Consider the following 26,631-nt stretch of genomic DNA (forward strand, 5'->3'; position numbering starts at 1 on the left):
TTTGTTATGTTTTTATATATGTCGGAAGCTGCCCAGAGTGGCAGAGTGGCAACCCAGACAGATGAGTGGGGTATATATAATAAAATTATTATTATTATTATTATTATTATTATTATTATTATTATTATTGAATAGGGTGTCCCTATTTTCACTGGAGAAGTGTTGGAGGGTATGCACTTAGGCACATACACAATTGTCAACAGAAGCCTACTGTTGCCATTTCCTGACTGGCGGTGCTGTGCATGCTTATTTCATTCTTCCTCCTTAAAAAACAAAGCAAAATAACTTCACTCAGTTCTAAATGGGGAAGAGATTTTTTTTTTTTAGGAACTGTAAAAGGTGCAAACTGCTTCAAGCGGGCAAGTTTTGATCTTCCCTGTGATCTATGCAAAGGCCTTTCTACTGCGTTGCAATCTCCTGTGTGTCTACTTAAGCTTAAGAGCAGGCTGCGCATTTAGAGAGGAGGGTAAACATTTGGGTTCTGTGTATGTTACCATCTCGCTTTGGATTTTTCATGGGCTGACAGATGTACTGTACAGTAAAGCCTCTGTGATAAGGAAGCCAAATGCCGCCACACACACGCGCGCGCGCGCACAAACACACACACACACACACCCTCCTTCCCCAACATTCACTCGGAAAGTTTCTTGGACGTGCAAAGCAGTCTGAGATGTTTAAACTTCGGTCCTTCTTCCAGAGCAGGCATTTCAAACTTTCTAGTTTTTAAGGAGTTTTCCCACCCTGACTTGGGGGACCCCTGCATGCCTGCCCCCAAACCTGGCACTATCTATCTTTCTATCTATCATCTATCTATCTATTTAGTGCTTTTTTCTATTTAAAAAAAAGTTTAGGGGTACCCTCATTTTCCTACTCATATTGAAATACTCATATTGCCCTCAATGAGGCCAAACTTAGATTCACAAAATGTTTAGGGGTATGAGTACCCCTGCGTACCCCCAGAAAAAAAGCTATCTATCTATCTATCTATCTATCTATCTATCTATCTATCTATCTATCTATCATCTATCTATCTATCTATCTATCTATCTATCATCTATATCTATCTATCTATATCTATCTATCTATCTATCATCTATCTATCTATCTATCATCTATCTTTCTATCATCTATCTATCTATCTATCTATCTATCTATCTATCATCTATCTATCTATCTATCTATCTATCTATCTATCTATCTATCATCTATCTATATCTATCTATCATCTATATATCTCTCTCTCTCTATCATCTATCTATCTATCTATCTATCTATCTATCTATCTATCTATCTATCATCTATCATCTATCTATCTATCTATATCTATCTATCATCTATCTATCTATCTATCTATCTATCTATCTATCTATCTATCTATCTATCTATCTATCTATCTACCTATCTATCATCTATATCTATCTATCTATCTATCTATCTATCTATCTAATCTATCATCTATCTATCTATCTATCTATCTATCTATCTATCTATCTATCTATCATCTATCTATCTATCTATCTATCTATCTATCTATCTATCTATCATCTATCTATATCTATCTATCTATCTATCTATCTATCTATCTATCTATCTATCTATCTATCATCTATCTATCTATCTATCTATCTATCTATCTATCTATCATCTATATCTATCTATCTATCTATCTATCTATCTATCTATCTATCTATATCTATCTATCTATCATCTATCTATCTATCATCTATCTATCACCTACCTATCATCTATCTATCTATCTATCTATCTATCTATCTATCTATCTATCTATCTATCATCTATATCTATCTATCATCTCTCTCTCTCTCTCTCTCTCTCTCTCTCTCTCTCTCTCTCTCATCTATCTATCATCTATCTATCTATCTATCTATCTATCTATCTATCTATCTATCATCTATCTATATCTATCTATCTATCTATCTATCTATCTATATCTATCTATCTATCATCTATCTATCTATCTATCTATCTATCTATCTATCTATCTATCTATCTCTATCTATCTATCTATCTAATCTATCTATCTATCATCTATCTATCTATCATCTCTCTCTCTCTCATCTATCTATCTATCTAATCTATCATCTATCATCTATCTATCTATATCTATCTATCTATCTATCATCTATCTATCTATCATCTATCTATCTATCATCTATCATCACCTATCACCTATTTATCTTTCATCTATCTAGTGAGGGCCAGATGGGGCTCATATACCTGAGAAGGCAGCCCATCTAGCAGAAGGAAAACTCTGTTCCTAAACCTCTGCTGCCTTGCAGAATATCTTTGGGAAAAGAAAAGGCTGAGGAGCAAAGATTGCACAGATCCAGAGTGGAGTCCCTAAGACAGTTGGATGGTGCCTTGTATGCCTCCTTCCTGCAACTCCTGCATCCAAGCTGGTGCCAAATGTAATGCCCTGCTTTCTTTTGGACCACATCTGGGCAGCCCTGGACTGACTCTTTTCCAGCCCATGTTGTTCTGCCATGTGATTCTCAGAACTGGAAAGGTTGCCTAGCCTGTGATATAGAAAAATAGGGGTGTTTGGCTTTTGCTGCCCAACTCCTCAAGGGACTGAGTCCCCTAAGTCCATGATCAGTCAGAGATGAACAGATGGTGGCAGGAGGCAGTGAAAGCAAGGCAGATCTTTATTTTTCTAGTTACAGGAAGTCAAAACAAAATAAAAGAATCCAGTAGCACCTTAGAGTCCAATTGAGTTTGTTATAGGTATGAGTTTTTGTGTGTGTTATGTACTGAAGTTCTCACCTTGGGCCAGCAGGGGGATACTGTAGATAGTTATGCAAATAAGGGATCGAAAGTGACGTTCAGTGATTGGATAGTTCTAGAAAATTGTTACAGTTACATTGTACTGGAGCTCTATATAAGCAGGCTGACTGAACCCTTCAGTTCAGTTCTGTCCTGGCCTGTGAATAAACAAGAGCTGTTTGAAGAATTGCTGTGTCGTCTGATATGTTCACCCACAACTTAACAGTGTGCATGCACACTTCTTCAGATACACTGAAAGAGAGTTCCCTTCCCTCCTAGCAAGGAGGCAAGAGAGACCCAGAACCAAGAAGAAACATCTCTTTTAAGGGTTTTCATTTTGGCATTGAGAAGAAGGACATCCCCTCTACAAACAGTCAGAAATTGCATCACACTTAAGGTGGGGTGACTGTGGCTCAGGGAGGCCAAGGTGTGATATTCCTGAGAATTTAGCAAGTTTTACATAGTCCCCCCATCAGATTTCCCTTAAGGCAGAGCATCTGGGCAAACAGTGACAAATAATTACAAAGTAGGTTCATAGGAAGGACGCGGGTGGTGCTGTGGGTTAAACCACAGAGCCTAGGACTTGCCGATCAGAAGGTCGGCGGTTCGAATCCCTGCGATGGGGTGAGCTCCCATTGCTCGGTCCCTACACCTGCCAACCTAGCAATTTGAAAGCACATCAAAGTGCAAGTAGATAAATACCATATTTTTCGCCCTATAGGATGCACTTTTACCCCTCCAAAAATGAAGGGAAAATGTATGTGCGTCCTATGGGGTGAATACAGGCTCTCGCTGAAGCCTGGAGAGCGAGAGGGGTCGGTGCGCACCGACCCCTCTCCCTCTCCAGGCTACAGAAAGCTCTGCACAGCCTTAGGGAGCCCGGTGCGAAGCCATGCCAGGCTCCCGAAGGTTGCGCAAGCTCCCAGAGCGATGCCGAAGCTGCGTGCAGCTTCGGCATCGCTCTGGAACCAGTTCTGGGGGCTGGGGTCAGGGGAAGCTCGCGCTTGAGTGGGGGGAATAATTTTTTTCCCTTTATCCCCCCCCCCAAATCTAGGTGCATCCTATGGGCCAAAAAATACGGTAGGTACTGCTCCGGCGGGAAGGTAAACAGTGTTTCCGTACGATTCTCTGGTTCGCCAGAAGTGGCTTAGTCTTGCTGGCCACATGACCCGGAAGCTGTATGCCGGCTCCCTCGGCCAATAAAGTGAGATGAGTGCCGCAACCCCGGCCACGACTGGACCTAATGGTCAGGGGGCCCTTTACTTTACTAGGTTCATAGATATAGGAGAGGAATCCCTTCAGGAACTGTGTTCTCTGGCAAGGGGGGTTAAGGGGGCAGAGGAAATATTTAGAGCCTTTAGGAGAGCCAAGATGGCTTTTGCATTGCTCTTCTGTACTATTTGAGACATGTGGTTTATATACTTATGCACGTGTGTTTACCTTGTGCAATTATCAAAATTCATTCTATATTTGGGACCTTACAATTGTTATACTATACCTGGCACCACTAAGCAGCAAGAAAGGGTGGAAGTTCAACCTTCCTGAAGTGTTTTGCAAGCTCTTTCTAGAAAGGCTTTTTTCCCTCCCTGACTCCATAAATGGTGAATGCACACCCACTCTCAAATGCCATTGTTGGCTCCTGCAGAAGGCATCACATGCTGTGCGGGTGTGTACATTCCTAAGTCTTTTTATTGACCCTGAGAGCAGAGCCGCGAATGTGATGGTGAGGTTTGTTTACTAGGAAGATTAATATGTGACACGAAAGCTTTAAAGATAGGGAAACAAGGTCTTTAATCCACAGATTTTTTTTTCCTTTTGCATGCTCATGGCGAATTCAGCATCTGCTGTTTTGGTTTCTGAAGTATCTGCACATGATTTCAGGGCTTTGTGGTCCCACCTCTCTGAGCCCACTTCCAGACTGGTGGCTTCTGGTGTTTTTTAAGGGTGTGTTCTGCAAAATGGCATTGACAGACGGATGCATTCCCACAGCCGTTTGTTCCATTCCCCTGACATTTCCATTACTTAGAAGAATCACCTCTGGAAATCTAGTGGAATATGGCAGAAGTTTAGTGCTCATTTCCATGAAAACGGCTTCCAGGGGAAAAAAATCCATTTGCAATCCCATTAACCCAGAAAATTTCAGGTGGAAAGTGAGCAATTTGGCTTGGCATACCTGCATAAGGTTCTTTCCTGACCTTGCACACAGAAGTACGCCTGTTGTCCCATGATGTTTGCTGTTGTGTCACTCAACGCCCACTGGTGTGAATGGAATTTCAGCATATTGGTTAAAGCAAACCACAGTTCCATCATGCAACCAGAACTGCACTGGGAAAGGAATGTCAGAGCTGGAGAAAGATGGAGAGCAAGGGATGCACCACTCAGGTATTGTGAAACGTAGTTCTGGATATATGGGGTAGCACTGGGGAGAAGGTGAGGTCTCAGAAGAGCTATAGCTCAGAGGTAGAGCATCTGCTTAGCATGCAGAATGTCAAAGGTTTGATTCCTGGTGTTATGTACTGAAGTTCTCACCCTGGGCCAGCAGGGGGATACTGTAGATAGTTTTCACTCAGGTCCACATATGCAAATAAGGGACTGAAAGTGACGTTCAGTGATTGGATAGTTACAGAAAGTGGTTACTGTTGCGTTGTAGTGGAGCTTTATATAAGCAGGTTGGCTGAACGCTTCAGTTCAGTTCTGTTCTGGCCTGTGAATAAACAAGAGCTGTTTGAAGAATCGCTGTGTTGTCTGATATGTTCACCCACAACTTAACACCTGGCATCTGCAGGTGGGGCTCCCTTGCCTGAAATCCTGGAGAGCTTCTGCCACTCAGTGTAGACCAGCAATTCCCAAACTCCCACCCTTTCCCCAGACCACTTGAAAAACACTGAGGGTATTGTAGCATCATAGAATAGACCTTGTGGGTTATCTCTTCCAACCCTTTGCAATGCAGGCATCTCAACCAAAGCATCCATGATGACTGGCCATTCAGCCTCTGTTAGAAAACCTCCAGCCAACAAGAGTCGACCACCACAGACTTACAACCTGGTTTTCTTGCTTGTTGTAGTAACGTCAATGCACCATGCTAGATGCTGTGTGGTTTATTTTCACTGCCGCTTCAATTCACTGTGTTTTATTCTTATTCACAGAATTCAGATTGTAGGTGTTCTTTGCAGACATGCCATGGGCCACCTGAGTGAAGCCCACAGACCACAGGTCCTCCACGAGCAGCCATTGGGGAACTCCTTGTGGAGACAATACTGATCCACGTGGACCTGTGGTCTGAGGCTGTGTAAGACAGCCTCCTGTCTCCTTATCTCTGAAGGAGAGAGGAGAACCTTTGGATGGTTGATGGTGGTGGAGATGACAGGCGATGGTATCAGGGCATAAAAGCAAGGAGATATGAAGGAGAGGGCATGGAGGACGAGGAACTCGTGCTGGATCTGGCAGCAGCATGAAGCCAGTGTACACATTCAAGACATTACATGCCATAAAAGGAATCTTCTGGCACAGGTAGATGCCTTTTTTCCTTGTGGTTTCTTATCTTGGAATTCACTGGGGGGTGGGAACCCTTGCTTTGAGATTTTGGACAGCTGCCACCAAGACACTGGCCAAGATCTAGCACAGCAGAAGACACACAGCTGGACCGGCCCTGCAATGAGGCAGAGTGAGGCAGCTGCCTTAGGCGGCAGGTGCTGAGGTGCGGGGAGTGCCTGGTGTCCTACCCTATAACCTCTATACTAGCTGGCTGCAGTGAAAGACTCCATCCTTTCACCAAGATTGGAGGAAGATTCAGATTGGTTTCTGTACCTTTCTTGGGGGAGGGTGCCATCTTCTCCTTTGCCTCAGGCAGCAAAATGTCTTGAGCCAGCCCTGAAACACAGGGCGATTGCTCAAATCCAAGGGGCCCAACATGGTGCCCGTGGGCACCGCAGCAACCTTCAATCAGTTTATTATTATGGTCATAGACCAACTGTTTAAGAATAGCTAAAATACAAAATTAAGGTATGGAGAATTGGTTGGTTGGTGGGAATACCTGCTTTTTGAGGGTGCTTCCTACTTGGGGGGGGGGCATTGTTGGTGTTTTCCCTGCTCACATGTGGGTTTCTGAACACTGCCAGTTTTTCTTCTGTGAAGCAGGGATATTGTGACGCCTACAGCCATTTCTTAGATTTCCAAATATGCCCTTTCTCCCAAAATGTTTGAGCTTGTTTAATCTGAGTCAAGAAGCTTTGTATATCACAGTTGTACACCCTTGCTCTGCCATCAACCCCGGCAATAATTACAAAATTCTCTGTGAGAGAAAGCTCTGGGGTGTTTTAGTGGCTTTTTGTAATACTTGGCTCATTTACAAGTATACCTGTTGAGCAGGTGGAAAACAAGCGCTTACAGAGCTATAGAATCATAGATTTGTAGAGTTGGAAGGTCCAACTCCCTGCAATTCAGGAATCTTCTTGTTAGACATGGAACTCGAACCCAGAACCCTGGGATTAGGAGACTCATGTTCTACCAACTGAGCTATCCCACAGCTTTGATTGGTTCGAATGAGTTGTTTCTGCCAGGCGACGAGGAATGCTCAGCAACCTTCTCCACCCAAACTCCAGTCTGTTTCCTGTGCACAACAACTTTTCCTGTTCTTCTGTGCTTCAAAGGGGCCTATTTTGGCTAAAATTAGCCCACTATCATGGCTGCACCATATTGATAGAGGTGATTTGAGACCGGGTGGATAACAGCAAGGCTGTTGTGCTCCCCACCCCCCGAGGAACACGGAATAAAAACATCCTCCTCTTCGGCTGTTAATTATTTCCAAGCTAACGAAGAAGGCCATTGAGTGGAAAGTCCAACAGCTGTTTCAAAACAAGCCCTTGGAAACCCTTATTTGTTCTGGGTCAAGACCTCCTTACTTCTCTCTTCGAGAAAAGACCGTGTGGGCTCGATTAGGGTGGCCACAACGTGGGATGTAAACTTCTATTTTTTGCTTAAGGCTGCATGTCGGTTATATGTAAAAAATGCACGCGCCAAGCCATCAGGGCGTAATGAGATGTAATAGCTTGTTCCTGCAAAAGCTTGTTTTCCCACTGCTGGAAAGAGGAGAGGCAGCTCGGAGGTTATTCACTAGCTGCCCATCAACTGCAGCTGGAAGTGGAAGCGCTGGGGTTTGTGCTCACAGATCTCCCCCGCAAGCACATTCTTCCCGACTCATCTCTAGGGATGGGTAAATTTGTCAGTTTTGGTTTTTTTCATTTTTAACCACCTGAAGCTCAGTTTTAATCATGTCCTCATCCGTTTGCAAATTTCTTTATTTAAAACAGCCTCCCTCCTGAAAATTCAGCTGCAAATCTCTCCTAATATGCATATGTTTGTATGCCGTTTTCCCTGAAACACACAGTTTTGCAAAGCAATTTTTTCCCAGTAGACTGCATTTTTAATATTATTTTCAGAGATAGGTGCATTTTAACCCACAGTTTATCCTAGTATATACATTTTGGAACTCATTATCTGGCTTGAGAGCTGCATTGCAAAATTCAGAGAACGCCTGTCTTATGGTTTATGGTACAGTGGTACATCTGGTTGCGAACGGGATCCGTTCTGGAGGCCTGTTCACAACATGAAAAGAACGCAACCCACAGCGGAGCATCTGCGCATGCCCTTGTCATCATTTTGCATGTCTGTGCATGTGCGAGCAGCAAAACCCAGAAGTAACCCTTTCTGATACTTCCGGGTCACCGCGGGACGTAACCTGATAGAACATAACATGAAGTGGATGTAACATGAGGTATGACTGTATTGTTTTGGAAAGTACAAATTTGGGAGGTTTGCCTTTAAATGAGAACTGAATCAAATATCTCACCTGCGCATCCCATTTTATGCAAACCTGCACTACTGTGCATGCGCAAACAGCAGAGATCCTTTACTGCAGGGGTCGTCAACTGGTCCAGACCCAAGACCCATCTCTGACTCCCAAGCCACACTGCAGAACCCATTCACATATTTGCTTTTTATCTATAGTTCCTTTCTAGTCTTGTAATGTTGGAGGAGAAAGGAACGGGCAAGCTATGGTTAGTCCCTTGCCTCTGAGCCACAGTTTGCAAACCCATGCTTGGTTCAAAAATGAGGGGGGGGGGAGCTCTCCCGATATTGGACCCCAACTCCCATCAGCACAACATCTAGAGGCCTTCCCGTCTTTGAGCTAAGCATAGTTTGTCCCTTTGCATGCTGTGCTTAAAGTATACCTCTCAACTGTCTGGGGAAAACCAGGACATGCTGTTTCTTTTCATGCAAAACCATGGCAGCCGTTTCGGGTGCCACAATCTTGCCCCCCCCCCTTCAAAAAAGTGCTTTTTTCAGGGCTGTGATCTTGTGTGGATCATGTGACATGTGTCCCAGTTTTTGGCCTGAACATGTTAGAGGGTATGGTTTCATATGGTTAGACAGGGCCGTCTTAAGAATATGCAGTGCCGGGGTGCAAAAATCCACCCAGCGCCCCTAGATTGCCCAGAGTTGTCAACCTTTTAAAAAGGAAATAGTTGTTTACCTTTGGAACGGTTGCGGCATGCAGGGACTCACAGCACCAACCAACGGGGGTGCCAGCGCCCCACGCACAGGGCCATACGAAGATGGATGCGGGTTCCATGCTGGGGTGGGACAAAATGTCAGGTGGCACAGTTGCTGCGTTGTCCACCCGCTGCCCCCCCTCCGCATGCTGGCTAACTGTTTCGGCTGCATGCGCGGTTCCCAGAGCACCATGTAATGTTGTGGGCGCTGTGCAATGCATCCTGATGCATGTGCCAAACTGCGGGTTCCTTTGCTGCCTTTCGCTGTCAGCACATGCTCCCAGCGCTGCCCAACTTGGGGTGTCAGTGCAGAACGATGGGGAATGCAAGCAGCAGTGGAGGAAAGATCTGTGGACAGGATCCATGCTCTCCTATTCGTCGGGTTTTGTTGCTGCCACTGGCACTGTCAGCACACAGCGGATCTCGTCCAGAGATGTTTCCTCTACTGCCACTTGCATTCCTTGTCATTCTGCGCTGGCACCCCATGTTGGGAACATGGGCCGACACCGGAAAAGCCAGCAAAGGAACCCACAGCTTGGCGCATGCAACAGGATGCATTGCACAGCGCCCACAACATTATACAATGCTCCGGGCGCAGCGCTGAAACAGTTAGCTGCCATGCAGCTGGGGCAAGAGCCAGCAGCTGAGCTGAGCAGAGCCCGTCGGAGTGCCACGGGCTCTTCTGCTGCGGGCAGCTTGGCACAAGTTCAGGGACAAGCATTGGAGTCCGGGGAAGAGCCACCCGCAACAGAAGAGCCCACAGCGCTCTGATGGGCTCTGTTGCGCTCAGCTGCCGGCGGCTCTTCCCCGGACTTCAATGCTCAGCCCCGGACTCTCAGCCTGGTGCCCCTGAGAGCCCGGTGCCCAGGTGCTGTGCACCCCTAGCGCCAGTGGTTAAAACGGCCCTGTGGTTAGAGAAAAGAATCATAGAATCATAGAATCATAGAGTTGGAAGAGACCACAAGGGCCATCGAGTCCAACCCCCTGCCAAGCAGAAACACCATCAGAGCACTCCTGACATATGGTTGTCAAGCCTCTGCTTAAAGACCTCCAAAGAAGGAGACTCCACCACACTCCTTGGCAGCAAATTCCACTGTCGAACAGCTCTTACTGTCAGGAAGTTCTTCCTAATGTTTAGGTGGAATCTTCTTTCTTGTACTTTGGATCCATTGCTCCGTGTCCGCTTCTCTGGAGCAGCAGAAAACAACCTTTCTCCCTCCTCTATGTGACATCCTTTTATATATTTGAACATGGCTATCATATCACCCCTTAACCTCCTCTTCTCCAGGCTAAACATGCCCAGCTCCCTTAGCCGTTCCTCATAAGGCATCGTTTCCAGGCCTTTGACCATTTTGGTTGCCCTCCTCTGGACACGTTCCAGTTTGTCAGTGTCCTTCTTGAACTGTGGTGCCGAGAACTGGACACAGTACTCCAGGTGAGGAGGAAATCAGGGAGATAAAATCCACAGATGAGTAGAGAAGGGTAGAGGGAGCTTATGAGTCCGCAGCAATACCCTCAAAATATCTGAGCCATCATTTAGAGATCAGGAAAAGCAGGGCTGGTCCTGCAGTGCAGCAGAGTGAATGGGCTATGCTTCAAGCAGAAGAAAGGTCTTGGCACAAAGCGAATTCAGCATCTGACTTGAGCCAAAGCCTCTGTCCAAATTCAAACTGTAAACACGCACATCCCAAACATCCCTCGAGCTTTCTTTGTCCCTCTCCCAATCTCTGACGGCTGTCACATTCCAAAGGCTGGAGCCGTTAAAAATGGCTCGTCCCTTTTGTTAGGCCCCGAGTTTGCCAGCCAAACCCACAGTGACAGGCCCATTCCTTCTGACCAAGGCAGGCAAACACATGCCCATCTCCAGCACAGAAACAGAACCCTGTGAGGTCTTGATAGATGAGGGGCCTACGATGGCTCTCCTCTCCTTCCAAAATCCTCAGAGGCGCCTGCCAAAGCTTTCTTGGAGGAAAGAATTATGAGTTTGGTGGAAGGCTGAAAGCTGACTCAGCCTGGCAGACTTTTGTGTTTTCGTCTTCCTGGCGAGTCCGTTTCAGCTGCTTTTGGGAACGGATAGGAAAGGGGTTTCGCTGGCTGCCATGAACAGGAAAGCATTGCTGTGCTGGATCAAACCAAGGTCCTATTTCACCCAGAAACCTGTTCCCCACAATGGCCTATAAGGAAGCCTTCAGAGAAAACAGGAGGGTAGTAGTAGTAATAATAATAATAATAATAATAATAATAATAATAATAATAATAATATATTATTTGTACCCTGCCCATCTGGCTTGGCTTCTAAAAGACTTCTAAAAGTCTGGTAGTTGTTCTCTTTGACATCTGGTGGGAGGGCGTTCCACAGGGCGGGTGCCACTACCGAGAAGGCCCTCTGCCTGGTTCCCTGTAACTTGGCTTTTTGCACGGAGGGAATCACCAGAAGGCCCTCGGCGCTGGACCTCAGTGTCCGGGTAGAATGATGGAGGTGGAGACGCTCCTTCAGGCATACAGGACCGAGGCTGCTTAGGGCTTTAAAGGTCAGCACCAACACTTTGAATTGTGCTCAGAAACGTACTGAGAGCCAATGTAGGTCTTTCAAGACCGGTGTTATGCGGTCTCAGCGGCTGCTCCCAGTCACCAGTCTAGCTGCCGCACTCTGGATTAGTTGTAGTTTCCAGGTCACCTTCAAAGGTAGCCTCACGTAGAGCGCATTGCAGTAGTCCAAGCAGGAGATAACCAGAGCATGCACCACTCTGGCGAGGTGCAGATTTAGAAATAATGACTCTTCTTGAAATAGAAATGCAAAACATCTCACCACAGTGGGGAAGTCTGCAACCAAATGACTTTTGTGGCTGCTCAATCCTGGTGTTAACTGCGGAGGGTCAACTTCAAGGCTCCTCATTATCCCCCTTTCCGGAGTTTTGTTATCTTGAACCAGACTATTGTTGGGTTTCTGGGCTGCAAAATGGAGGGCTCTTTCAAAAAGAGGGCTGCCCTCTGTAAAATGGGACACACATGGCTACTCTACCTCTCTGTCTCTCCAGGTTTCGAGTGCATTTTGACCCCCATGCTACAAAACGATGACAGAAGAATGTGGGGGGGGAAATGCTTACTGGATAATTCCAGGAAAATGGTTTCCAGCATTCTGCTCATAGGAGGCAAATAATGCTAATCTTGGCATTCAGCTAGCTTGGAGATATCTCTTGCCCCAAATGTGCCCACCCCCCCTCCTTAAAACTCACCTTTTGGGATTTGTTGATTTGCCTCCCTGAGGGGGAGGCTGGAAAAAAAAAACACAGAGACTGGCTATGGAAAATGGGAGAGGCTTATTTATCCGTTTGTCCTTCCCTACTGGTCTGGAGATAATGAATGAATATAAGAACACAAAATAGTTATTGATAGGGCCGCCACATTTTCTCCTGCCAAAGCGCCTGTGCCTTTAACGTCACTGAAACGCAACAGGTGAAGATTTCCCTGCTGCAGAGTTACAGTCGCAGAAGGGGGGGAAATTGCCTGTTTAATTTTAGGGTTTTCCACCTGTTTTCTTGGTCAAGTGCCTGTGCCTTTAAACAAGTCACTCCTGCTGCAGATATTGTCACAGAGAAAGCTTTGCCTGTTGAATTTCAGCCTGTCATAGAGCTCCATTGTCCGACACCGCAGGAGCTATGATTTATTTTTTTTAAATTCACTTGTATTTAAAAGAGAGCCTTCTCAAGTCTCACTGTCCAAAACAGTACGCAGAATGAAACACAGCCATCCTTTGAACTCCACGCTTCTCTTAATTTTGCAGCTCAGTTCTCCAGCATTTATAAAAATGTGCATATTCGGTACACAGGTATATGTTGATGAAAAGGCCATACACAACTGTATTATATTTGGGGGTTATTATTATTCTTTAGCAAAAAAAAATGTGCACATTTGGCAAAATTGCACGCAAACATAATGTATCTTAGGAGATACTCCCCACCTTAGGGCAGATTTATGCCACAAGGTGCCATAGGGAGGCACTGGACATAGTAAAAGATCCATCGCATCCTGGTCACTGTCTCTTCGAGCTCCTGCCGTCGGGACGGAGATACAGGACGATGAAGACAAGAACAAGCCGTCTCAAGAACAGCTTCTTCTCCAGAGCGATCTCGGCCCTGAATGGGACACCTGGACTTTGAAAGTCATCTAATCTTCCTTGCTGTATTATACTGTATTGTTTTAATTAGTGTTCTTTATAGTTGTTCTGATTTTGTGTGGAGTGCCCTACCTGGGTGGATGGAGCAGCCAAGTAATTTCGTTGTCCCCAAGGGGGGGGGCAATGACAATAAAGATATATTAATTATTATTATTATTATTATTATTATTATTATTATTATTATTAAATTAGCACTAAAATACAATTAATTATCCTGAGGATTTATTTATTTTTAATTGCAAACTTTATGTGGAAATGCAAAGAACTGAGCTTAAGATTGGAGAGAGCCAGTGTGGAGAAGTGGTTAGAGTGTTGGACTATGACCTGGGAGACCAGGGTTTGAATCCCACTTGAACTATGATACTCACAGGGTGACCTTGAGCCAGTAATTGCCTCTCAGCCTACCCTACCTCACAGGGTTGTTGTGAGGACAAAATGGAGGAGGGGCGGACCATGTACCCCACTTGGAGCTCCTTAGAGGAAAGGGGGGGTGCAATAAATAAATGTGAGAAACTTGGAGGATCCAAAATTTCAGCTTTGCCCCAAGCCTTTGCCCAAGAGACGGTGCATCACCTGTAGCCCCCTGTTCATTTAATAGATGTCTGTGGCAGTTAGAAATATGTATGACCAATGAATGAAAAAGGATTTTAAGGAAGCAGAGGCAGCAGAACTGCTGTTGTGAAAGCTGCTTTCCTGTCAATATATCAGCTTTGTTTCTCGAAGTCACTTTGCAGTCGGGAACTCTGTCCTGGAGAGTGTGTAGCACCCTGCTTGTGGTTAACGCTTAGCTGGAATGAAATATTCAACGCAGCAATAGAGAAATTAAAATAGTAATTTATTTGTCAGACAAATAAATGTGAGGCACAGTGGTATATGGTTACCAAGCTCTGGCCTGGCCTCCTGCCATTCTGGCCAGCACTTATATTTCCTTAATCCAGCCCCCTTTGCTCCTCCTGTGGCTGCCTCTGTCCAATCAGCCTGGTTGAAATTCCTATTGGCTGTTTGCTAGAACCAATCACAAAAGATACACCCATTTCCTTCTGTCCTTTTATGGGACACAAAGAGCTATATATTCTTCCATCTATAAATGACAAATAAGTAGTAATATATCTTACATGTGTCTCAACAAGGAATCTTAATTACCAGCTCACCTCTTGCCCTCCTTGCCCTATTGCCTTCCAAAACAGATGGTTAATCTTAAATTTTTATCTTCAAGGATCTTTAGTTCACATCAACATTGAAAGATCTCCTTCATTTGAAGGTGTCTAAACAAAAAGGCCTGACAACTATATATCAGGAGTGCTCGATGGCGTCTCCTGTCTGGCAGGAGGCTGGGCTCATTTGCCCTTCTGGTCTCCTATTGCAATATGACTCTATGAAATAAGAATCTAGCATTTCTTAAATCCTTTGCATAATTACATTTAAGCTAATATATTTCATACATTATCATAGGTAGCCTTTTAAAAGAATTAAACCTTCTCAAAGTGAAAAGGAAGTAACAGTTTCCAGCCTCAAAATAAAAATAGAAAGAAGCTTCTTCTTCTCCAGCCAAGCCAGTTGCCTTTTTCACTGCTCTTGGCCTTTTTAACCTTAGGAAGAAGATATGGCTCATTTTACTGGGAGGCACATGGTGTTATTTTACTATTTACCAACCCTTAATTTGTTTATCTCTGCTTTTTTTATCTTCTGTAACATGCAAGGTCAGTGTCCTCGCTCTCAGCCTGTAATTCCCTTTTTATGACTTTGAGAATTGTTTTCTGCTATAAATCAGGGGGCCCCCTTGTCTTAGGAGGAAAAACATTTTGCCAAGGTTTTTTAGTCTTCTGCCTGGCATGAAACATTTGAAAATCTTTAAGCTCATTTTAAGATTCAGGCCCTGATCAAAATATATAAGCTCTGATAAAAAATGCAGGCTTATGATTAGATGCCTCAAGTGTAATAAATTACAGATCTTATGATGCAGAAGGAATGTGAAATCCAGGGTCAGGGAGGGCTGTGTCTCCATCAGGATGCATAGATCTTTGGACACAGCTTTTTAAAAAAATAAATGCATGTGACTTGTAAGGTTGCTCCGTTACTTCCGGGTCATGTGGAGCGCAACCCAAAAACACTTAACCCGAAGCTACTTCAGCCCAGCGGCGTAGTGTGGGTTGTCAGCACCCGGGGCAAGGCAAGTAATTTGCGCCCCCTAACCCGGGGCAAGGCAAGTAATTTGCGCCCCTAACCCCTAACCTGCCGCCGCTGCCAGCTTCTTCTTGCTGCTGCCTGGGCTGGGGTATTTACGGTAAGGTAGCCATGGCGGTGGCAGCGGGTCTGTGTCAGTTGATCTGAGGCGAGTTGCCGCTGGCGCTGCCGCCCAAACGACACCGCTTGCCCGGAGGAGGAGGGCAGAGAGGTGAGGAAAATGCAACATGGCCCAGCTGCTGCAGCAGCAGCAGCGGCGGCGGGGCTGTGAGGAGGGGCTGCCTGGCGCGTCCTCCGCGGCCCTGACAAACGGGGACCGCGGTGAGCGCTGAGAGCCGCTGCCTGCCGGACGCCTTCAGCCCGGACGCACGCACAGCTCGTCGGTTCCGCGAGATATGGGGCTCTGCTACAGCCTGCGCCCGAGGCTCTTCGGCGACTCCGGAGGCGGCAAGTGCGCCCCCCCAGATGTTGCGGCTGGTGCGGCCGGCCCCCCTGCACCCCCCACGCTACGCCACTGCTTCAGCCCGAGGTATGACTGCACTATACTTCTGTTGGTGCAGCCTAGAACAGCATTTGCTTTTTTTGCTGCTGCATCACACTGTTAACCCAACACGACTTGTCCATGGAAACTCCTTGGTCTCATTCAGACTCCCTTGGGAGGTGGTGGACTCTCCTTCCTTGGAGGTCTTTAAGCAGAGATTAGATGGCCATCTGCCACCGATGCTTTAGTTGAGATTCCTGCATTGCAGGGGGTTGGACTAGATGGCCCTCAGGGTCCCTTCCAACTCTGCAATTCTACGATTCTATGAACTAATAATAATAATAATAATAATAATAATAATAATAATAATAATTTTATACCCCACCCTTCCCGGTTCAAAAACCGGGCTCAGGGCGGCTAGCAACAAATTTAAAACACTTAATTATAAAAGCAGTATACAAACATGAATAACAATAAAATTCAAAAATCAAAATTTAGGGGAAATAAGCATTAGATAATCCCCAGGGCTAGCTGGCTGAATTGGTCCTACTTGGGCCAGCAAGGAGGCCAGGGGAGAATTAGCCGTGGGGTCTCAGAGCGGGTGATCTTCATAAAAGGGGAAGGGGAGGGAAGAGAAGGGAAATAAAAGATCAGGCTGAATTCAAATTAAAGGCCAGGTGGAATAGCTCTGCCTTAGAGGCCTGATGGAAGGAAGTTAAATCCTGCAGGGCCTTGGTCTCATGAGACAGAGCATTCCACCAGGTCGGAGCCATCACTGAAAAGGCCCTGGCCCTGGTGGAGGATAATCGGACTTCCTTAGGGCCCAGGACCTCTAAACTATGGTTATTCATGGGCCTTAAGGTCCTCTGCGGTCCTCTTCCATCATCCCTGTCTTTTGCCCCTGCTGGTTGTGTGTTATGTACTAAGTTGAATAGGATCCAAAAGGCAGCAGTCTGATTGGTCCTAGAACAATAGGGTCCAGAATGCAGCAGTCTGATTGGTCCACGAGAGCCACCCAATCCAGCTCCAGGTGGAAGTGAATACGCAACCTGATTGCCTACAGGTGAATCCCGGAATTAGCCAATCACGTGGGGCCCATTGTGTAAATAATGTATATAAAGCAGACGTTCTGGGGGAACTTTCATTCCTCCTCACCACTATGAGCTGAATAAAGAGCATGAAATTTCATTGTGGCTGATCCCAAACATCTGGTAGCCACCACCTTGCCAGTGTGGAGTAGTGGTTAAGAGAGGTAGACTCATAATCTGGAGAACCGGGTTCGAGTCTCCGCTCCTCCACATGCAGCTGCAGGGTGACCTTGGGCTAGTCACACTTCTCTGAGGTCTCTCAGCCCCACTCACCTCACAGAGTGTTTGTTGTGGGGGAGGAAGGGAAAGGAGAATGTTAGCCGCTTTGAGACTCCCTAGGGTAGTGATAAAGCGGGATATCAAATCCAAACTCTTCTTGCCTACCCCTGAAAATGGAAATATTTTGTATCCGGATGGGATGAGGGAAGGCGCTCTTTGTTCATTTTTTACAGCTATATTCTGGTGACCACCAATGAGGCCCTTTCTCGGCCTCCGAGCAAATGGAAAGCTGCTCCACCTTTGCCCTCCCTCATTCTATCCTTCCCTTCTGCTTTGCAACTGCCAAAAAGATTCGGTTCCTTCTGTTTGTTTTCTCTATCTTCCCTTTTAAAAGGAAATGCAAACATGAGTCACGGCCCTGTGGTGACTGGGAAGATTGGCTTTTGGGGTGCGTGAGTGTGTGCACATAAAATGCTTTGTGTGACCCTCTGCACGTCTCTTGGCAGCCAGGAAAAAAGCTCTCCCAAAAAACCCCAGCTCACATGCCTTTACTGGCAAATTTTGGCAATTGCATCACAGGCTTAATAATGACTGTTCTCTTCCAACCAAAAGTTCTAACCAAAGCCTGCAGGCCGCTGCCTGTCTACCTCCTCGTCTTGTGCAAAGATGATTGCCACCTCTCTTTCCCAGCCCAGTCGCTGGGTCCAAGGTGCTGAAGTTCAACAGGTGAAGCTGTTTCCTCTGCAGAAATGTGAAACTCTCTGCTCAAACGAATTTCTTTGCGCCAGACTGCTTCTTAAAGAAAGACACAGGAGCTGGGCCAGAAGAAAGCAGGTGGCAACCATAAATGCTGGGGGAAACCTTTTGAATTGGGTTCAATTGATAGCTGCAATATCCAGGCCAATTCAGAATCAAATGTTCATGTTATATTCTGCGCAAGTATTCTGGTAAGGGAGATCCTTCGCTTTCTGTCTGCATTGTGTTCCTCTTGCAGCAAAGTTGATGCGGTGTGATGGAATGGCCACAAACACTCCAACTTCTCAGGGTATGAATCAATAATATGCTGATGGGACACCTTCTGTAGAACTAACTAGAAGTAAGTACGTATTATGTGTATGTTTTAGTCTTTCAGGCTTTCAAGTTATTTTAGCTCTTGTTTGTTTTTTTAAGCGTTGGTTGGGTCTGTCATATTTGTATTTTATTTTTTAATGTAGAGCCCACGGGGTTTTATTGAAGGGCAGTATAAAAAGCTCTTGAATGATGGATACAGGCTGATGGATATTTTGATGCCAACCATGTTGTGTGGGTGCTGCAAAAAATGCATAGGCAGAACTGCCACCCCCAAATATATACCTGTCAGATGGCACCTGACTAAGTTAGCAAAGATGTGCAAATCCGAATCTGGTATACAGTGGTACCTTGGGTTAAGTACTTAATTCGTTCCGGAGGTCCGTTCTTAACCTGAAACTGTTCTTAACCTGAAGCACCACTTTAGCTAATGGGGCATCCTGCTGCCGCTGCACCTCCAGAGCACGATTTCTGTTCTCATCCTGAAGCAAAGTTCTTAACCCGAGGTACTATTTCTGGGTTAGTGGAGTCTGTAACCTGAAGCGTATGTAACCCGAGGTACCACTGTATGTTGGAAATGCAGAGAAGTAGGAAGACTGTGGGATACAGCTATTAATGATCAATTAGCATGTGCTATTAAGGTAAGACAGGGAATATGCAGGACAAATGATTTTGAGGACATATGGAAGGTATTTGTAGAATTTGTGCTGTTAAAACAGAAAGGGGTCAAACCATCGCAAGAGGTGTTGAAATTTTGGGAGGTTGGATAGTTACGATGGAATGGTCTTTGGCAGGCAAAGGCAAACTCCGCCCTCCAGATGTTTTGGGACTACAATTCCCATCATCCCTGACCATTGGTCCTGTTAGCTAGGGATGATGGGAGTTGTAGTCCCAAAACATCTGGAGTGCGGAGTTTGCCTATGCTTGGTCTTGGGGGTGGAGTGCACAAATAAAAAACAAGGAACGTGTTATTGCATGTGGTGGACATGCAAAGGATTATTGGGAGATGATTTATAATGAGATGAAAAAAAAATGTTTAAAAGAACATTCCCCCCCCCCAAAAAAAAACAACCTCTGGGGGAATTCCTCCAAGGAATAGTGGAGACAAAGGTTCCCAAGGGTCAGAAGAACTTATTTATGTATGCCAGTACAGCAGCTCGGATTTTGTTTGGAGTGGTCCAAAGAAAGAAGAATGGCAGTTTAAGATGATGGAGGATGCAGAGTTAGCGCGTCTACCCATCAGAATAAGAGAACAAGGAGGCAGAGTTTATTTTTATATTTTTTGCTGTATAAATAGATTTTTATTGGTTTCCCCCCACAATTAATTTCCACAATTAACTACAAAAAAACAACAACCAAAAACAAATCCCCCCATCCCCATTCACAAAAACACACAAAAGCACACATTCTACTCATGTAAAAACACGCTGATTCCTGGACCATCCGCGGGCCAGATTTAGAAGGCGATTGGGCCAGATCCGGCCCCCCGGCCTTAGTTTGCCTACCCATGCTTTTTATGATAAAGTTTTGTTAACACTTCTCGCATCACAATAAAAGGCAAACTTTGTTGTTTAGTCGTTTAGTCGTGTCCGACTCTTTGTGACCCCCTGGACCAGAGCACGCCAGGCACTCCTGTCTTCCACTGCCTCCCGCAGTTTGGTCAAACTCATGCTGATAGCTTCGAGAACACTGTCCAACCATCTCGTCCTCTGTCATCCCCTTCTCCTTGTGCCCTCCATCTTTCCCAACATCAGGGTCTTTTCCAGGTAGTCTTCTCTTCTCACGAGGTGACCAAAGTATTGGAGCCTCAGTTTCAGGATCTGTCCTTCCAGTGAGCACTCAGGGCTGATTTCCTTCAGAATGGATAGGTTTGATCTTCTTGCAGTCCATGGGACTCTCAGGAGTCTCCTCCAGTACCATAATTCAAAAGCATCAATTCTTCGGCAATCAGCCTTCTTTATGGTCCAGCTCTCACTTCCATATAGTTACCTAAAGACAAAAAGACAAAACAAAACAAACCTGTTTATGTGTGCCACAACAGAGACCAGGATAGTTTATGCATGGAGATGGAAAGAAGATTCTATACCCACCAAGGAGGAGTGGCAGAATGTGGACTGTGCCAAAATGGCAAAACTAATGGGAGCAATAAGGAACCAAGAGGCAAAAAGCTTTACAAGAAACTTGGGAAAAATTGTGGATTATTTTAAATGTGACTGGGCACACATAAATTCATTGCAGGGCCATCTTACCCATAGGCGCTAGGGGTGTGTGGCACCCGGGCGCCAGGCTCTCAGGGGGTGCCAGGTAGATCTTTGCACCCTGGTGCCTCATATGCTTAAGACAGCCCTGGTTCATGGGCAGGATTAACTTAAACCAAAAAGTTAAAATAGAACTTAAAAGGAAACCAAGGAGTAATGAACAATTGGAAAACCGATGAAAATGCAGTGTTACAAATTAAAATAAAATTTAGAAACCGCAAAAGGGGTGGGAGTCAAGATATGTTTGTGTATTGTAATATCAGATTTGTATTGTTGTCAAAATAGTTTTTTTTAAAAAACTGAAAAATGAAATATATTTTAAAAAGTAAATTCAAATGGCCAAAGCCAAATCTCACAGGATCTTTCCCTGTCAACATTGGAAGCCTTATTCCATCACCCTTCAGGTGGGTGAAGTTTCAGAAAGCAGCCATGTCTTTGCAACAGTGAGGACTAGTAGCATGGCTGTTGTTGTTTTTCACGCAGACTCTGAATTCTGTGCCCAGCGCAATGTTAGGCGGGTGTTTTTCTGCACCCCTGCAGAATTATGCGCACAATGTGAATGAGTAGGGAGGAGGGGGAATGGCAGAAAGAGAGACAGGCCCTCTGGCCTTGATGTGTCTTATGCACACTTCTCAGAAGCAACGCCGGCCCTCGTGAGGAACGCATTTGGCTTCCCCTGCCGTTGCTTCGCTTCTGTGCGGCAATTTAATTCCCTCCCCAGCGGCTCCTGCCCTGACCCAAATGTCCGCCATTGAACAGATGTTGTCTTGTAAGCCTTTCCTAAGCAGCTCCATTTTCCAATCAGAATTGTGACGGGAATTATGTCCAGAAGATAATTACAGTGTTTATAAAAAGGAAGTCTTGTTGGCTCGGGTGGGGAAAATGGCCTTGGAGCTGGGCGAAATCCAGGTCAGCCTCTGAGCTGCTACAAATGCCTCGACTTGTATGATTTGACTCCCTCCCCCCCCCCCCAAAAAGGCAGCTTTTCTCGATTCGGCTCTCAGGGACTACATGCCATTTTTAACTGCAAACCAAGGACGGAAGGGCAGGATCCTGGTTGGTCCCCAACTTGAGTGAGTGAGCGAGCAAGACATCAATGCATGCCGTATCGACTACCAGGTAAAAATCCATCTATTAAAGAGCTATTGGAGCTTTGTGGCAAGTTGCTAGAATTGATTTTCTGGCACTTTGACCTTCCCCTCCTCCCACTCCAAGCTCTATCTGAATTGAACTGTAAGGTGCTTGGGGCAGAGGACTCGCTTCCTTCTATCGCTGCATTTAGGGGGTTGGACTAGATTGCACTTTCAACTTTCTTGACTACTTCTAAGGAAAGCCGCTCTTTCTTTCCTCTCGGGCGAGGCTCTTTTCAAAGCTGCACAACGGGCAGAAATCCTATAGCTGCAGCTTTTCCAACAGCATGCCTTGGTGGGGAAGAGTGTCACCTGTTGAATATCCGCCTGCGGCCATACAGTTTGTTTTGAAATTCTATATGATTAAAGGTGCTGAGACGAAATATTTAGCATGGATTTGAAGTGTGTAAGCTGTCTAGAACTCTAGAGTACTGCAGTCCTTGAGGCAGGTGAAAAACTCAGCTTTGTCCTATGTGTGTTGCATATCTCCCAAGTCTTGTAATGGGTGGGGTATTTTCTCCTAAATGTGCCATCTTAAGCACACCTACTTGAGCGTAAGTCACACTGAATGCTTTGGGGATTTGCTTGTGGGTAAGGACGCAAATTCCTGGTGAGATGTGCGAACCCCTCTCCTCTCGTTCAGCAAAAGGGTCAAAAATCATGTGCTGCAGAAAAGCCGAATCTGCTTTCCTGATGCCTTAAGAAAAAGTTGGGAAGCAGCTGGAGGGATTTGGATTGGAGCATCATCGATGGAGAAGCGAATGGCTAAGCTCATTTCCTTGCAGTTTCCCCAATCAAAACACCCCAGCGGTGCTAATAGCAGCTTCAAAGAGGCAGGAGCGGTTGGGGAGACATTTAAAAGAAGGTAAAAGAGGGTTTGTTTGTTTGCTTGTTTGTTTGTTTGTTTGATTGATTGATTGATTTCATTAAATTGATACACTACTTGGGTGTTTAAAAAAACAACCCTCATAACGGTTTACAAAAATATAAGACTATACAATCAGGAAAAATTCAACAGCCCTACTTTAAAATATACAGTGGTACCTAAGGTTAAGAACTTAATTCGTTCCGGAGGTCCGTTCTTAACCTGAAACTGTTCTTAACCTGAGGTACCACTTTAGCTAATGGGACCTCCTGCTGCTGCAGCCACACGATTTCTGTTCTCATCCTGAAGTAAAGTTCTTAACCCGAGGTACTATTTCTGGGTTAGCGGAGTCTGAAGCATCTGCAACCCGAGGTAAGGTAAAGGTAAAGGAACTGGCCAACTCTGAGGTTGTGGTGCTCATCTCGCTTTACTGGCCGAGGGAGCCGGTGTACAGCTTCCGGGTCATGTGGCCAGCATGACTAATCCACTTCTGGTGAACCAGAGCAGCGCACGGAAACGCCTTTTACCTTCCCACCGGAGTGGTACCTATTTATCTACTTGCACTTGGACGTGCTTTCGAACTGCTAGGTTGGCAGGAGCAGGGACCGAGCAGCAGGAGCTCACCCTGTTACAGGGATTTGAACTGCCGACCTTCTAATTGGCAAGTCCTAGGCTCTGTGGTTTAACCCACAGGGCCACCCTCGTCCCGCAACCCGAGGTACCACTGTACAAAAGTTAAAAAACTAAAACAGATTAAAATCACGTCGACTTCAAAAGCGTCTGGGTAGCGTTGTCAAAATGAGAATCTCTTTAGCAGGTGCCAAATAGAGTAAAGTGAAGATTTCTGCTTCATTTCAATAGGCGGGGAGTTCCAAAGTATAACTGGGACCCCACACCGAACGGTTCCTACAAATGCAAAGGGAACAGGTATAGGAAGAAGAAAGTTTTAAAGCAGAGGTTGGGTGGTCATCTGTCATGGATGCTTTAGCTGAGATTCCTGCATTGCAGAGGGTTGGACTAGATGGCCTCAGGGGCCCTTCCAACTCTGCAATTGTAAAAGTTAAACACCCCACTTTCCAGCATTCCAGGGCCCTAAGTGAGAAGGTGGTGGGGCAGACGCAGGTGGATGTTTGGAAAGGAAGGCTGAGCTGTTCTAGAAAAGTTTAAGAAAGACTCAGGATGACTGACTCTTAGGGGCTGTGCATTTCCCACCTGGACTTAATAATAATAATAATAATAATAATAATAATAATAATAATAATAAATTTTATTTATACCCTCCCCTCCCCGGCCAGAGCCGGGCTCAGGGCGGCTAACACCAGTAAAATTACAGTAAAAACATAATATGAGGGGGGGTGAAACCAATTTAAAATACAGGTTAAAATGCAATTTAAAATTCAGCCTCATTTTAATAGTAGCCCATAGATCAAAACCATAAGGGGAGCGAAACATAAAGGTCAGACTGAGTCCAAACCAAAGGCCAAGCGGAACAGCTCTGTCTTGCAGGCCCTGCAGAAAGATGTCAAGTCCCGCAGGGCCCTAGTCTCTTGTGACAAAGTGTTCCACCAAGTCAGGGCCAGTACTGAAAAGGCCCTGGCCCTAGTTGAGACCAGTCTAACCACCTTGCGACTTGGGACCTCCAAAATGTTGTTATCTGTGCACCTTAAGGTCCTCCATGGGGCATACCAGGAGAGGCGGTCCTGTAGGTACGTGGGTCCTAGGCTTGGCTATTATTCTTTAAGAACTTTGAGATGATCCCTTTTTATTTGTTTTAGTTTTATATTGCCAGTCTATCCCACCTTCCCTCCATTTTCTCAAGGTGAGGTATTCAGGGTTCTCCCCTTCCCCCAAACTATTCTCTCAACAACCCTGTGGGGTAGGCTGCAGACTTAACAAGAAATTAACAAGAGATGCAACTCTCTTTTTGTGGCCCAAGTAAAAGGGGAAAGTTTCACTGGCCGAATGCATGCGACTTGCAGCAACTGTTAAAGAGCACAAAACCTGAAGTTGCCACCCTTACTCAGAGCCTGGGGCAAGCAAAACTTACTGTGCCCTTTACAATCCTTTTCACTCTCAACATGGTTTCCTTAGTATTTATTTTTTTGTCGAGATCTAAATTCATCGATTCCCAGCAAGAGCTTCGACCAGAGAACTCTGCTGCCCTGGCTGAGCAATCATTTCCAATTAACTCCCAATTAGTCCATTAATTAGCTCCTTCCACAGCAAACGAAGCAGTCGTCTAGACTGAATTCATTCTGCTCTGTTTGCAAATTTAATCTGCCTTAAGAATGGCTAGGAGTGCCAAGTTTTTCAGGCAGCTGCACATCCTTGCGGCAGGCAGAAATTCAGCAGGTTTTCAGTGTTTTCTTTTAGGGAACTCTTCCCCGGTTGAATTTCTGCCCAGCCGTGCAGTGACTGAAAGGTACAAGATCCCTTTAAAGGAGGGGGGAATGTGGTGACTGTGAGCATAGCCAAACACCGCATGGTATTTCTCTCTCCATAAAACACACCCAACCATAAGACACACCTAGTTTTTAGAGGAGGAAAACAAGAAAAAAAATATTCTGAATGAAACAGTGGATGTATGATTTTTGTGGTTCATGCTGTGGCCACAGACATGTGATTTGATGGTGAGTTTGGGGTAGCCCAATGCAAAAATTCTAGAATCCGTGTGGATATGTGCTTTGTAACCACGTTTTTGCGCCATTGCGGCCCCACGAAACAGTGGATGTGTGATTTTTTTGGTAAAGGCTATAGCCATGGACATGCTATGTGATCTGATGATGAATTTGGGGTGACCCAATGCAAAACTCCTGAGGATCCATGTAGATCTGTGCTTTGTAACCACGTTTTTGAGCCATTGCGGCCCCACACAACAGTGCGTGCGTGTGGGTTTTTTTGGTGCGGGCTGTAGCCATGGACATGCTATGTGATCTGATGGTGAATTTGGGGTGACCCAATGCAAAAATCCTGAGGATCCATGTGCTTTTACCGCCCCCTTCCCAGGCAGCCTCCTTTATTGCTAGCATCCCTTATCTCCCTCCCGATCACTTACTGATCAGCTGCTTCCTTTCAATTCCTTGTTTGCCTTAGTGTCTTTTCCTTAGCTGGAGCAGTTTTTTGCTCCCCCTTTTCTTCTAATTTCTCTCCTCATTGCTTTAGTCTTCCTGTCTCCTCTCCTTTCCTTGCAAGTTCGCTGTCTTTACCTCCTCCCTCCCAGGCAGCCTCCTTTATCTCTAGCGTCCCTTATTCTCCCTCCCAATCGCTTGCCGATCAGCAGCTTTGTTTCAACACCCACTTCCCTCTTTCAAAAAAAAAAAAAAGCATGATCTGCCTTTCGCCCCGGGCAATTCAGCTCCAGGGACCACGCATTCGCTCCATAGGACGCACAGACATTTCCCCTTACTTTTTAGGAAGAAAAAAGTGCGTCCTACGGAGTGATAAATATGGTAATTCTTCTCAACAGGTACACCATGAGGCTCTTAATCTCCGGCTTGTGTGTTCGAGCCCCACATTGGGCAAAAGATTCCTGCATTGCAGGGGGGTGGACTAGATGACCCTAAGGCTCCCTTCCAACGCTACAATTCTATGACTATATGATTCTCTTAGCTCAGATTTCTAGCCACTCTTTCTTACTAGCTTTGCTCTGCTCTCTGCACCAGATGAGTGAAAATTCAACCCAAGAGGCCTTATGTGGCAGCTCATTTGGAAGGAACTTTGCAAGAAAAAAAAACAAGCAATAAGCAATTCCGTGTGTTGCTATCTTCAAAATCCCTTTTGAAGATACATCTTGGTTTAATCATTCCTGTTTTTACTATTTATTTTA

At 45.4% G+C, this 26,631-nt stretch overlaps 1 protein-coding gene and 1 long non-coding RNA gene across 2 annotated transcripts in view; one reads left to right on the forward strand and one right to left on the reverse strand.

The window, feature by feature from the left end:
• The window catches only part of LOC310849341, a 462,163-nt gene that overhangs the window by 315,583 nt on the left and 119,949 nt on the right, over nt 1-26,631 (reverse strand). The gene's annotated exons all lie outside the window — the stretch shown is intronic.
• Nucleotides 21,892-26,631, forward strand: part of NDRG1 (N-myc downstream regulated 1) — an 83,864-nt gene continuing 79,124 nt past the window's right edge. The window contains exon 1 of the mRNA XM_083749286.1: nt 21,892-21,929. Coding sequence (XP_083605412.1) covers nt 21,907-21,929 — 23 coding nt within the window. The 5' untranslated portion in view covers nt 21,892-21,906. The remainder of the gene's footprint in view (nt 21,930-26,631) is intronic.

This window comes from Podarcis gaigeae (assembly GCF_964106915.1).
Source record: "Podarcis gaigeae genome assembly, chromosome: 7".
NCBI classification, from domain to species: domain Eukaryota; kingdom Metazoa; phylum Chordata; class Lepidosauria; order Squamata; family Lacertidae; genus Podarcis; species Podarcis gaigeae.